The sequence below is a fragment of the Ips typographus genome, linkage group LG16 (assembly GCF_016097725.1).
Source record: "Ips typographus isolate SLU linkage group LG16, UJ_Ityp_2.0, whole genome shotgun sequence".
Lineage (NCBI taxonomy): Eukaryota > Metazoa > Arthropoda > Insecta > Coleoptera > Curculionidae > Ips > Ips typographus.
In genome coordinates this window covers 4412374-4426251 of record NC_138437.1, presented here as the reverse complement: position 1 = coordinate 4426251, position 13878 = coordinate 4412374, and the positions used below count along the sequence as shown (strand labels likewise).

At 33.7% G+C, this 13878-nt stretch overlaps 2 protein-coding genes across 7 annotated transcripts in view; one reads left to right on the top strand and one right to left on the bottom strand.

The window, feature by feature from the left end:
- Positions 1-13156, top strand: part of LOC145738957 (GTP-binding protein 2) — a 64640-nt gene extending 51484 nt beyond the window's left edge. The window contains exons 1-6 of one of the 3 annotated variants that reach the window (XM_081994168.1): positions 9150-9343; positions 9599-9791; positions 10727-10994; positions 11050-11369; positions 11427-11774; positions 12031-13156. In XM_081994168.1, coding sequence (XP_081850294.1) covers positions 9339-9343; positions 9599-9791; positions 10727-10994; positions 11050-11369; positions 11427-11774; positions 12031-12594 — 1698 coding nt within the window. In that variant the 5' untranslated portion in view covers positions 9150-9338 and the 3' untranslated portion in view covers positions 12595-13156. Of the gene's footprint in view, positions 1-9149; positions 9344-9364; positions 9492-9598; positions 9792-10726; positions 10995-11049; positions 11370-11426; positions 11775-12030 lie in introns of those variants that run through there. The other 2 variants (XM_081994169.1, XM_081994170.1) reach the window with 2 other exon arrangements.
- Positions 2843-8804, bottom strand: LOC145738959 (putative E3 ubiquitin-protein ligase makorin-1). 4 transcript variants are annotated; one of them, XM_081994174.1, is made up of 7 exons: positions 8468-8804; positions 8104-8352; positions 7082-7150; positions 4391-4930; positions 4127-4248; positions 3978-4022; positions 3728-3869 (listed from the first exon to the last, which is right to left on the bottom strand). In XM_081994174.1, exons 1-6 carry the CDS (start codon positions 8509-8511, stop codon positions 4000-4002), a joined length of 1047 nt encoding a protein of 348 aa, XP_081850300.1. In that variant the 5' UTR covers positions 8512-8804; the 3' UTR covers positions 3728-3869; positions 3978-3999. The 4 variants fall into 4 exon arrangements, 3 of the variants coding, with proteins under 3 accessions (XP_081850298.1, XP_081850300.1, XP_081850299.1); XR_014180887.1 differs by having other exon boundaries at positions 3739-3869; positions 3928-4022; XM_081994172.1 differs by having other exon boundaries at positions 2843-3869; positions 3978-4248.
- Positions 13157-13878: the final 722 nt, after the last annotated feature.

Genomic DNA, 13878 nt, shown 5'->3' with positions numbered 1-13878 from the left:
CCAATTACATTTGCAATGTGTCCTAATATACCAGCTAAAGTGTGTAATTTGCTTAACTGATAATCAAGTAAATAAATTAATAATAAAATACTTTCCAGTTGTCTAAATTGATAAGATGATTGACCAATAGTATATACTTATATCTTTCTTGTAATTCTACTGAATTAGAAAAAAAAACAGTGGTATTTTAGTCATCATCATATTATGCATTAACAAAATACATATTTTTTATTCTACTACAGGAGAGGAATTAGTTTTATAGGTACTTGACTCTTCATTCCTGAAGTGAAAACCTCATATCAGAATGTTTGTGTTTAAAATTAAACACCAGTATGCTGCACCCTCGGGATAATAACCACATACCTTGGCTTAAAGGCATCTAGTGTGGAATACTTTGGAAGTTTTGCTTCCGTCCTCAGGTTTGGCATAGTTTACTGCGGGGAAGGGAGAGGAACTACGATCTTGGAAACCGCTATCATATCCAAAAAAGACATCATTAAGATAGTTGTAGAACTAATAAATACATAAAAAATAATATATTTAAGTACCTACGCTGTTATTGCTATTTTTCATACGGTTCTTCAGTAAATAATTAAAATGATAAATTTGCATTTTATTGCTGTTCATGGCACATTTTGATTGGAATAATGGTCAAATTCACACAATTGGACATGTTATTATGACTGAGGCTGGAAATGATTGTAGAGATACATAATTTGATTATAATAAAATTACAATTTCGATTTAATCAGGTATTGAATAATCGGTATGACAGTTATTTATTGTTTCCTATTTACGCAACCTCTCTTGACATATATTATATAATACGGAATAAAAAATGTAAATTATCTTAAAACGAACAAAGTAAGGTAGGGCAATAAGTGTAAGTGACAATCCAAATCGCAAATAAATAAATCTCCCCCTAATAATTTTCCAAATATCAGTTGACTAATTCACAAAATTAATTTTTTATTAACAAAATTAACTATTGACAACAAACAAAATTTTGTATGAGACATTAAAATTGCCATCCGTTAATCTGCCTGCAGTGATATTAAAGATTTACTTGGATTTTAAAATTCAAAAAGATTCAGGACACATATTTGCCTTAATTAGAATAAAAATATAGTTGAGTGTATGAATTTAATAAATAATTAAAATCAACCACGTGTTTGGATGTAAGTTCAATATTGTGAGTTGGTAAGATACTGAAAACTACGTCATAAAGGTGTCTGCTTAAAAATGCACAAATTTCTATTCGAGTGTATTTTCCAAATTCCTGCATAGTTAATAAATTTGTAGAATATAGAAAATTGAAAAAACAATTGTCTAAAAGGGGTTCTTCACCGTAAATAATATGCGTATATATAGAAAGATTGCAAGAACGTATATTCTTACAAAACGGTATTATCGGTCGTTGAAATAAGCAAAACAGAATCAATCAAGTCTATATTAAATAAATTTGTTTCAAACTTTTGCTGTGTACGTATTTTATCGCTTTTTCTCATCATTCTTTCAAATTCTATTAAAATTTTTCTCAGGCATATCCTGTCATATATACGAAGGCACAACTGGTATATAGGTATATTAGATATATGAAAATAGGTAGGTATATTGTTGGGTACATCAATGGAACATTCAATGATGTGCCATTTGGAAATTGTTCACTTGGTGAAAAAAACACTTTTGGTGTTATTGTTGAAAGCAGAGTTAAAGCGATTTTACGTTTTCTTTTAAGCAATCGGGCACTTTGAATAAACGTTTACATGTATTTTAGCTTTTAGCTATCATTTTGCTATCGTTTGTCACAACATGACAATCCTATATACAGTCTTCATGAGTACACCTTGATATCTCAGTTAATAATAATGCGACTTTCTGGGATAATACACCTATTTACGGCAATAAGTGGTACTAAGGGGTTTTTGGGGACCCTGATTCTAAATGTTGTAGAAAAAGTTAACTAAAATTGGCCCTAATATTTTTTTTCAGAAAAATCAATCCCATTTTACACACCAATTGTAAATAAAAAATGTTCATTTTTCCGACATACAATCTCCACCATAATTTAAAGAAAATCGCATTATTATTAACTGAGATATCAAGGTGTACTCATGAAAAGCAGGACACACTGTATATGAGCAACAGTAGGAGGAACTACCCTGTATGCTACTCCATTGTTTGGCGCTCTAAACGGTAGAGGCATGTCAACTCTAGTCGACATGATATCATGCAATCTTAAATAACTCCCTTATTTGACCTAATAGGCTTCTCTAGAACTTTAATATGTCTTTGCATAGCCAATGAAATTGGGTTTTTCACCGATAATTCAACGGTGGTCACTCCTAGCGGGCGTCAAATTTGACTAAAACATTTTGATGCACCTTTTCATTCATTTCTAAATAACTGGCTCACTTGGGATACTTCTCTAGCACTTTGATACTATCTATGGATAGCCAATGAAACGGGCTTTCCAACGATATGGCAACAGTGGTTTGTAGCTTCTACGGTTTGGCTACTACGGGGCGTCAAAGTTGAGTATAACATTTTGCTTTTATTCAGTCATAAATAAATGACTGACTTATTTGACATATTAGGGCTTCAACACGTCTATCGATAGCTAATTAAATGGGCATTCCATCGATATGGAATAGTGGCCTATAGGTTTTAACGTTTGGCCGCTACAGGGTGTCAAAATTGACTAAATCATTCTAATGGTATATAGCAGTAATTTACGCAAATGTTTTTATCACTATGAGCATATATCTTAAATATGAATATGCTATGTGAAAAATTACCTTTCATGAATCGTAGAAAACAGATTAAAACTAATTAAAACAACTTTCTTTAACTTCACTTTATTATGCTCAGTATAGTAAGTATTTATATATTATAATATGTTTCACTAAAATCACATTTAAGACAGACATATTGTATCAAATTTGGGTTTGAGCCTAACCACTAACAACAGAAATGATGGGACAAATTACGCAAAGACACTCTGAATTAAAAGTTGGTTCAAATCAACTTTTCCGACGATTAGTGAGGTAAATAAATTTGTCTGCATGAATCTCCGAGTTGTTTTGCGTAATTGTTGGTCTGTCTGTACATTTAAAAACTACTTCAACTACCTGAAAACACAAAAATATCTGCCTATTTTTAGACGTTAAAGCTTTTACGCAACAGGAAATCTATTAAAAACATTTAAAGGTGGAATAATCGTAAGCGTCTTATTGGTGCGTACCTACATACCTATTTTGTATCTGAATAGAAAACCATTTTATTGCGCTCTACAAAAATATCAGGAAATGTTTTTAAAGAAAAATCTCCCCTATAAACTGTACATCCACGCTAATTTAACATGCTTCTGCTTCCTTTCATAACCAAACAATTTCTATAATAAAAAAAAACACGAAGCCACTTTCAGTGAATGACCCTCCTAAACGAAAAAAATAAGTAAGCAACACTTTCTTCCAGTAAACGAGTAGTGAAGGTTGCAGTAAAGTTGTAAGAGAATATTTTTTTAACAAAAATAAAAGTTTAAACTTGTAAAACACTAACAGGGACGAGTGTATCGCCGTAAAGAGTCGCGTCAAAAAAAATTGTTCTTCGGCAAATGAGAAAATTCGAACTTAAATGGTTGTTTCATGTTCATCGTAGCGAAACACGTAGAAATAGATGCGTATGAAATTGTAAAAACGAATTGGATAAACATGAAACATGATCTGTAAAGACTAATCAACGAACAACTCGTAATCTGACCAGTCTGACTCGTCGGAGTCGGTGAAAAATGAAACTAAATCATCCAAATCATCCGCCAAGGACTGCCAGGGAAAGTCCCGCTCATCCAGAAAGTCCCACAACATGACCTGCGCAAAAGAGCATTTCTTATATTACACAACTGTAACGTTTAACATCCAACTTAACTGTTAAACTCTCAAAGTGGAATAAATAAATCAGGAAACGAAACAACTTACTTGAAGCACCTCCATTTCGCTATCACTGTGTCCTTGTCGGCGACGCTGAGGAGGACCAACATCAATTTTATTGCCATCAGGTGTGGCGTGCATATAGAAACATTTGTTTCCGAAAGGGCATTTCCCTTCCCCTCGCTGAAAGTACTTACAATTTTTGCGGGAGAGCGCTTCCTTGTAATCTTCAATCAACTTTTCTTTGTCTTCTTTGGTGTCAACCCAATAGCTGCTGGGGCAGACGAAGTCGGATGTAACCCTGCATTCTGGACAAGCTCTAAAATAAATCAAATATGATGCTCCCAGCAAAGACTAAATGCCTGTCTAAAAAATTCTACAAAAATAACTTAGATTTTAGATTTAAAAACATTTCCCTTCTCTGTGTAATTGTTTTTCGTTATTGAGTACTTTTAACTTACCGAATGATTTTATTTTCAAACTGCCTTGACTGCCTCCATTTCCTAATGCAGGTCAAACAGAAGCAATGGTTGCAGTTGGGCAAAATACCAAAACGTTGCTCGCCATTCGCCTTCTCCATTATCACTTCAAAACAAACTCCACAAGCTTTCTCCTTCGATCGCTGGATAGCAAAAGAAAGCTCCATATCTTTCTCATGTTGTTTAATACATTCCTGTAGATGCTTCTTCCTCTCATCTTCATTGTAGGGGTGCAAAACGAATCTTTCACACATATCACAGAACTCTCCGTGCACGTTGGTGCACGTTGCCACATTGACGCAGACCCCCTCTTTTGTAGTGTAAGGGCACAACTTTCGGATCGCTAGTTGGTCGGGTTGCCCTTCAGGAACCACAGCTTCTGCGTAACTTTTTTGTTTACTTCGAGGGACAAATTCAGGAGCGTCAACCCAGTTACGACTGTTAACTAACACGGAAGGCGCTGAATCGCTCGATCCTTCTGCGCTTTCGGACTTGTCGCTAGCATTTTGCTCTGATATGTCACTTTAAAAGTAAATATAAAATTTTAGTTTGCAGTAGTGCAACGTGAACAAAGAAGTTCCAAACTCAAACTATCTTTAAAAGATTACAAGCTTTAAGTAAAGTGTTCAATTTTTAGCTGCCTGTCTCTCTGAAATGCCTCAGCCAAATTTAATAAACAAAAAAGATTTAGAAAGGCCGTTTCTTCTGGAATCAGGACCGTCATTCATTTTCTCTGAAGTGAACAGAAATACAAAGTATTTTTTTTAAATTTCAATCCAGCGCAATTGATGGCGTTAAGCATGACATACTAATAGACATTTTTCAGGCCATGGGAATAGATAAAGAAATCAAATCATTTCACAGTTATACTGGCATCAAACGGCAGAAGTTAAAATCGAGCAATCAACATCAGAGGCTATTATAATAAAAAGGGGAGTAAGGCAAAACTGTATCCTATCACCACTTCTGTTTAATTTAAATTCCGAAACTATATTTAGGGAAGCGCTAGGGGGTCCAAAGAGGAATCAAAATCAATGGAGTCATTGTTAACAATCTGAGATACGCCGACGACTGTGTTGTGTGCTGGCAGATAATCTGGCCGATTTACAAGACTTAATAAACCGTATAGTAAGCCATAGTGAACGACATGGACTATTCACGAATGCGTCCAAAACTAAGCTTGTTTTTGCAAAGACAAATATAATTGCGAATTTGTCCATTAACAATATACAGATAGAACAAGTTCATACAGATAGCTGGGGACTATTATTAATAATCAGTGTGACCCCAAGATCAGCAGGCCAGAAAAACATTTATTGATATGAAGCAATTTTTCACGAGATCCGAACTGAGCCTAGAACTTAGAATACGCATGATTAGATATTAGGTATATATTTTCAACCTTGTTATACGGCAGTGAAGGATGGACACTCGATGCGTCTACAAAGAAAAGGCTGGACGCTTTTGAGACGTATTTATACCGTCGTCTGTTAAGAATATCGTGGGTGCAGAGAATCACCAACTTGGAAGTCCTTGAGCGGATGGAAAAATCAAAAGAACTGATGCTTATTGTTAAGGAGAAAAAGACGACATACACAGGCCACATAATGAGAAGTGAAAGGTATGAACTCTTGAGACTAATCATTGATGGAAAATAAAAGGAAAAAGATCAGTGGGAAGAAGACAAAACTCCTGGCTGAAAGACTTTAAGAAGATGGTTTGGATTTACCTCAATTGACATCTTCAGAGCTGCTACATCCAGAATAATGATTGCCAACATCCGGTTGGAGACGGCGGATTAAGAAGAAGTGCAATTAATAGCTGAGATAATTTTAGAACATTTTTTCGTATGACATTTCATGGGCTTCACCGGGTAACGTATACAAACTGTCGGTACTTATTTTCCTATAACCCCATTAAAATTTTCCCATTCTTGCACAACACTTAAAAAATTTTATATTAACCTCCGTCTTACGTTATTGTCTTTTTCGAAAACACCCCGTAATACTTTTTGTAGACCAAAAATTGAAACATGTCAAGAAATATCAACCAAACCCATTACATGACACAAAAAAATATTCTAAAATTATCCCAACTATCAAATGCACTGGGTGGAGATGCAAGAAATTTGCAGCATGTTTTTTGCAATTCTCTGCCTCTAATTCTACAAAAAACAGTTGCTCAAAACCTTTTTTATTCATTAAATTTGGCTGATTAGTCTGTTAAAAGTTTCCAAAAATTTTGCTTTATTGATCTTTTCTGTGAGTATTTTATTTCCTTGACTTCTGACCATTAAACATTTGACATCAAATTATTGATTATCATGGATAGGTGTAGAACTAATTAGCTTACTTTAAGCTTGATACCCCTAAAGGCTCTAAGCCTATTAGTTATAATTTTTAGCAGCTGACCAATGTATCCATTTTAAATATACAAATATATTTTTAAAATTAATGTTAATAAACTTGTATAGACACATGTTCAGTAAAAAATACTTTACTATACTTTTAAAGATTATCTTATTGCAATCTTGTTTTAAAAATCCATAAATTTAATTAGAGTAAAACACAAAACATGCAACTACATATTTAAAAATATTATGCAATATTTTTGATTGTAAGTATATTTTACTACGGCAAACAATAAACTTACAGAAGATTCAAAACTACTTACTTTTGACCAGATTTGTTATCAGTCAGTGCCCCATCTGCTTGGTTGGATGTGGATGGAACACTTTTTACACTATAGCAATAACCATAATTATAATTAATTGTCATAGCTTTTGTCAAACTATTACATCACAGTAAAACACAATTTAAGTAAACAAAGTTTTGTTTAGACATATTGGAAATTGCAAAAAGTAAATACAAGTTTGCTTTTACAGTGAACCCTAACCAAAAACTGTTTGCATGACACAATATGTTAATTAAACATTCTTAATATTGAATTTAAATAGTATTTGCCTAGGTGCATTCTAATTTTAAGTATACATTTTAAACTAAAAATGAAATAAGAGTCTTTCAGAAGGCAACCTTATTGAACAAGTTGCAAAATAGAAATTTTTACTATAATTATACTGCTTGTTGATTTACTCAATCTCAATACCTCTAACTATTTTGCAAATTACATATACTGGATTGAGTTAATATTTGATTGATTAATAATTAAGTTAAAATATTAAATAAGATATTAAAGCTTTGTATTATTCCCTCAACCCACATTAATTTTGAACAGTCAAGTAGAAATACCTTCAACAGGTGAATGAATACCTCAAAAAATTCGAACAAAGATATGAACCTGAATAAACCAATGTGAGTGGGCCACACTATAAAACTTTGTTGCTGTGACACCAAAGTTAGCCTTTAATTTTATTTTCTTAAATTGAGCTTTATCATAGTTTGTATTCATGGCCAATAGCACCAACATACTTTGTTGGTTAATCTCAGTAGATTTTTGAATGTAACAGATAAAATCCAAAATGTCACAGTCAAAACAAAACTTAGCCTAGTGCCTAGTGGTAAATCCATCACAGCATTTGCAGAAATCACAGCACTGTTGGTAGTTAGTGATTGGACAATAATCAGCAGCAAATTAAAATAAATTACCAACAGTGCTGTAATTTCTGTGAATGCACATCATCAATTGTTCTTTAACTAATAAAAGTCATAAATATCTCTTAACAGGGCTCTAATTACCTCTCCTTCTCTTCTGTCTTATCTCCCTCCAAACTATTATCATTATCATGTAAAAATCTACAGTTATTTTGATATAAGCATTTGCCAAGCTTGTAGAAATAGCAAGCTGTTTTCCGGCTTCTAGGTACAGGTAGTTCCCCTAGAAAAAAGTCTGACCCCCTCAAAAATGCAACTGGATCCACCTCAAATCTCTTCTTATGTCTGTAGGCACAAAGTGGTCCTTTAGGGCAGACCTCTGAGTTGTAGTATCTGTAATTGAAAATGTACTGCTGATACATGCTATTAATGCAACAGAAGGTCATGCATGTTAACTGAAAAAATACAGTGACCAACATTACAGATCAGAGTACTGGTTTCAACTTACGGTAAGCAGTATTTTTCAAATCTATCCTCTTTAGTCTCCGCCATGTTGAGCAAAGTAATTGCATACAAAGTACTGATGCAATTTATAGCATAGCTATTCCTAGTAAATAGTCAAAGGGCTCCGCTTATCCGTTATTGACTTTTCTCGCCCGGGGCCCACAATACCCTTCTAACTTAGGAAACGTTAGCTACCATCAAACACCAAATGTGCACGTATAGTTAACAAACAGCAGAGAGAATTTAGACGGAAATTCCAAAGAAATGCACACACCGAAATAATTCACAAAATGCAAACGCAAAACCAAAATGGTAATTGGAAATGTGGAGGCCGGAATAGAAATGTGTCATTACTGTCATTTCATTTCATTAATCAAATGGGTCGTCTGTCAAAAATGTGTTGGAAACTAATGATGTCTGACAGAAAGGGGTTGCCGTGTAACCAATATAAATCTGACTAAATTCAATATAAGATTATGTAATATTGTAATAATAATATGTTTGAATGTTATATTATATGTAATAAACGGTTTTTATGGTTTTCTTTTTCTTATCAATTATTACTGGGCATTGCATGTTTTGCACAACACATTTTCATAAAAATTAAATAACTTTTCTATTAGATTTTCTGTGAAAAACGCACACAATTTACTTCATCTGGCAACACTGCTGTGAATGATGTGATCTTTAAATTGATTGTGCAAAACAAGAAGGAATGTCATAATAGTAAATATTGTGATGTTTAGGCCAGTGTTTTGTCGTTATTTTTAAATAATCTATTGTGACTGCTTAGGACCTTCCATAAAAATAACATATTAAAATAGCTCCATGTTTGGAGAGTCCTAATCCCTGGCTTCCAGTACATCCAGTTCTGTATGAGGTAATATCTTTTGTTTCAAAATATTTTAAGTAATTGCAACATTTTTGTTTATACGTTCAAATCACTGTATGGCTTAGTTTCAAAAACGTCATTCTTTGGACCATAGCCAAAAATCCTCGATTCGTAAAAAAGAAACATTAAACAACAGGTAAAGGTTGCATACACAAGGTTATTTCACTTTCACTAAAAAAAATTGGTCTACCAGTGCAACAATATGTTTCTGACATAAAGGGTAAAAGGATTGTGCTTTTCCAGGCAGCCCACCAATATGGACTCATTCTTCAGCCTGTTTGATCCAAATTGTGGCAATGACAACCAAGTAAATGAGAGCTATGCTTTGGATTATAATCAAAATGCTTTGCCTCCAGAACCTCAACATGGAAATGTAGAGTATAAATTGAAAATTGTTAATCCTACAAAACAGAGATTTGAACATTTAGTTACACAGGTAAGTGCTTTTTTTAAATTTCAGTTTGACTAGCAGTACTAGTCTTACTTACAGCACAAAGTTTTCAAAAGTTGAGCCACTGAAAGTAATTATTATTATTATAGGTATTATCATATCATTATATAACCAAATATAGTAACATATTGCTTATAGGAATATATGGGATAAATTCTCCCCAATTTTGGTAAAAAGTTATTGAACTACAGTAGTTCCATCTGCTCACAGTTTACAGTAGTTATAATCTACTTTATGTTTGCCTACAGGTTTCAATACAGGTTTCTTTTATATCGCGGCAATGGTTTTCCTACCATCATCATTTAAAAAATTAAAAGGCCAGGTCCGGCTTTAAAACTTATTTTTTTCTATAACATAATATATGTGCAACAGTTTTTGCTAAAACATTAGGTTAGATTATCTACCCCATAAATGATATTCCAAAGAGTAAAGTCAAATGACACTTCCCACACTTTTGCCCTCCCCCCCCTCCATTAATTTTGGTCCCTGTGAAAGAGATAAAATATAGCATTGTTGCCTACCTATACTATTTTATCATTTTCTATAACTAGGATCTTATTTTGAATACAAGAAATTGTACTTAGATATATAGATATTTGCATTCTATTTTTCACTAAATATAACTTCTTAAAGTTAGTACTGTGTATAAGCATTTACTACCGCCTTTATAATGAATTGTAATTAATTGTCCTTGGAGGGCTGAATTTAGGGAGTATCCTAGCAAACGCCTCTTACCTTAGTGTGTACCCCCCTACTACTTGTTTCATTAATAAATTCAGTTCTAGTGGCCATAGAAGGGAGATTTTTGCGTTTTTTTTAAAACTAGGCATGTCTGTATAGGCTAATAAAAAAATGACTTTTTTCTCTTGTAAAGAACACTTAAATGTTCTCTATGCTGTAACAACAATACTGTAATGTAGTTAAAATGGCGGCTCAGAGAAGGAAATGGGGAAGCTATTTATGAAATTGGGGTTGAGGACAGTGGAATCCTGACAGGCTTAACCAAAAGAGACATGACAGCTAGTTTACAAACTCTCAAACAGATGGCTTTAAAATTAGGAGCCACTACCACTTTGCTCAGGGAAAGACATCTTGACAATAAAAGAAGTGTGGCAGAAATTTTAGTCCGTAAAGTTCCTGATGATCAAAATAACATTGAAATTAGAGTGGCTGTGCTTGGAAATGCTGGTTAGTAATTCCCTGTTTAGACTAAGGAATTAAGTGAAAAGTTAAACAATTTTAGATGCCGGAAAAAGCACATTACTTGGTGTTCTTACTCAGGGTAATTTAGATAATGGGCGTGGCCGTGCTAGACTTAATATGTTTCGACATCTGCATGAAATTCAGAGTGGGAGAACTTCATCTATTTCTCATGAAATCCTAGGGTTTGATTCCCAAGGCCAGCCTATTAATTACAGTTCTAGTGAACTAATTACTGCTGAGGAAATTTGTGATAGTTCCACTAAACTTGTGACATTTTTGGATCTTGCTGGTCATAAAAAGTACCTCAGAACTACTATTCAAGGATTGTCTGGATATTCTCCACATCATGCCATGCTTGTTGTATGTTTTCTCCTGTTATATACTGCAGGTAGTACCTAACTTATAATTTTTTTAAAGATTTCTAGTGCATCAGGAGCTGTAGGAATGGCATACGAACATCTCTCCATAGCCGTGGCGCTTAGTGTGCCATTTTTTATTGTCATAACGAAAATTGACTTAGTGGACTCATCAAATACTTTACAAAACTTAGAGTCATTCCTAAAACAAGTAGGAAGCAGGCGGGTGCCATTGGTTGTGAATACTATGGACGACGTCATAACGGCGGGAGCCAATCAGTTAAAAGAGAACGTAGTTCCTATTTTTTGCGTATCAAGTGTAACAGGAGCTGGACTGGATTTATTAACCAAATTTCTCTACGTTTTGCCACCTGGTAGTAGTTCAAAAGAGATTGAAAGGCTAGAGCAAGTAAGTTTTTTTTAAATAACTAATAAAACATTATTAACATAAATTCAGTTTGCTGAGCCAGAGTAGTATTTTCAGGCGTATCTTAAATGTATTTTTGTACTTTTAATCTAATATTTTCATGACTGTCATGCCTATGAACATATGATTGCTCTACTTGGAAATTCTCTTTTATTATACCTACTTAACTCAACATTTTGTTTTAATAATTTTATGTCACTTTTTCCATACATAAATAGAACATGTATTTTTGGTCTAGGGTACTCCGGAATTCCATATTGACGAAAATTTCCGAGCTGGAGAGGTAGGTCAAATACTTGGTGGTTTGTTAACTAAAGGCGCCATCACCGAAGGCACTTTAATGCGAATTGGACCTATGAAAAACGGCTCTTTCCAAGATGTTAGTGTTAAATCCATCCATAGAAATAGAGTTCCTTGTAGAGTAGTTCGGGCAGGCCAAAGCGCCGCAATTTGTCTAAACACTTACATCCCGAATTTGCGTAATGGAATGGTTCTCGTTGGACGCGAAGAAAATCCTAAGGGTTGCCTATTTTTCCAAGCTACAGTGTCTGTGATTTTTCATGCGACTGCTATAAATTCGGGATTTCAAGCCACAATGCATATAGGAAATATTAGGCAAACGGCGGTGGTTGTGGCAATTTTTTCTTCTAAAGGTATCCACACAAATGAAAGAGATTCGGTTTTGTTCAAATTTAAAAACTACCCGGAATATGTTAGTGTTGGGCAGCGCATTCTTTTTAGAGAAGGTTCCTGTAGGGGAATTGGGGAAATCACACAAGTTTTTCCTTTACAAGATTACTGAAAGCTTTAGAAGTTGACACGTTTTTATTTTATTTACAGTTGCTGTATATGTTTGAAAGTTTTTTGTTTTATTTACAGCGTTTTTTTGAACTAAAATTTTAGAGTTTCTTTTATTTTATTTATTTTGTCGCGCAGGCCAGTTAATTTAAATATCAAGCGACACAAAACTTCATGGTACACTGTTGTAACATGTAAAATGTTACTCTTTTATGTGTGAGTGTTTAGATATTTATTAGATATATGTGTACATGTTTTGACCCCTATTATATTTGCAGTTCTAACCATATATTATATAACACATTAAAAAAAAAACATTTAAGAGCCCCTTTTGTATTAAAGTTAGACGTACTATCCAGATACATAATAATTCAATTATTCTGTTTCTGAAGGTACCTTAAAACATACTGTGAGCTGTGATTGTACATAAAAATATGTAGTTAATGCAGTATTAGTCTTAAGTTTTATTAATTTAAATTTACTTAACTTTTAAGTGATATACATATTTTCGAAAGCAAATAAGTCACAATCTTTGATCTCTGTTAAAATAAATGTGGTCCAACAAATGTGTTTTTATTTTGTATTTTTGACTTCCCTTTCTCACTCACCCATTATTTATAATTAGTAGATCTTTTTCGCCATTAAGGTAGGTCTATTATTAGTTCTGACAGTTTTAGTTGTCCATTTAAATTCAAACTTAATCTACAATACTTCGATTAACAAATTAAATGCTCCATCTCAACAGAGACGGTGATTTAAGTCGTTGCTATTACAAAACAACAGATTTTGGTGCAGTTTGGATTATTCTAACTCAGGTGTACTTCCCATATTATGTGATACATCATTTTAAGTCAACTCCCTTGACCGATAGAACAATATACAGGGTGTCCCAGAGACAGTCAAAATGAGAGAACAACTTCAACTTTTACTCACTGTCTCTGGTCACCCTGTAAGGTCCTAACATGATGGGGCTTGTCCTAAAAAGAACTCAGATAATGTTGAACATACAAGGGTATTCGAATGTCGGATATAAATAAGCTACAGATATGGCTTAATTCAATACTGAAAACTGTTATATCAATTTTTCGGCGACACATGACGTTAATTAAAAAACCTCTAGAGATTATTACCCTAAACAACAAGTTACTACGATAGAAAAAAATTTAAATTATTTATTGGTAAAGTGACTGTAACATAAAACTTTTATTTGTTTGCACAAGTTTTTCTCCCACTTTGACTGTCTCTCAGACACCCGGTATGGTCTTATCAGTCATCGTGTTTCTATCAA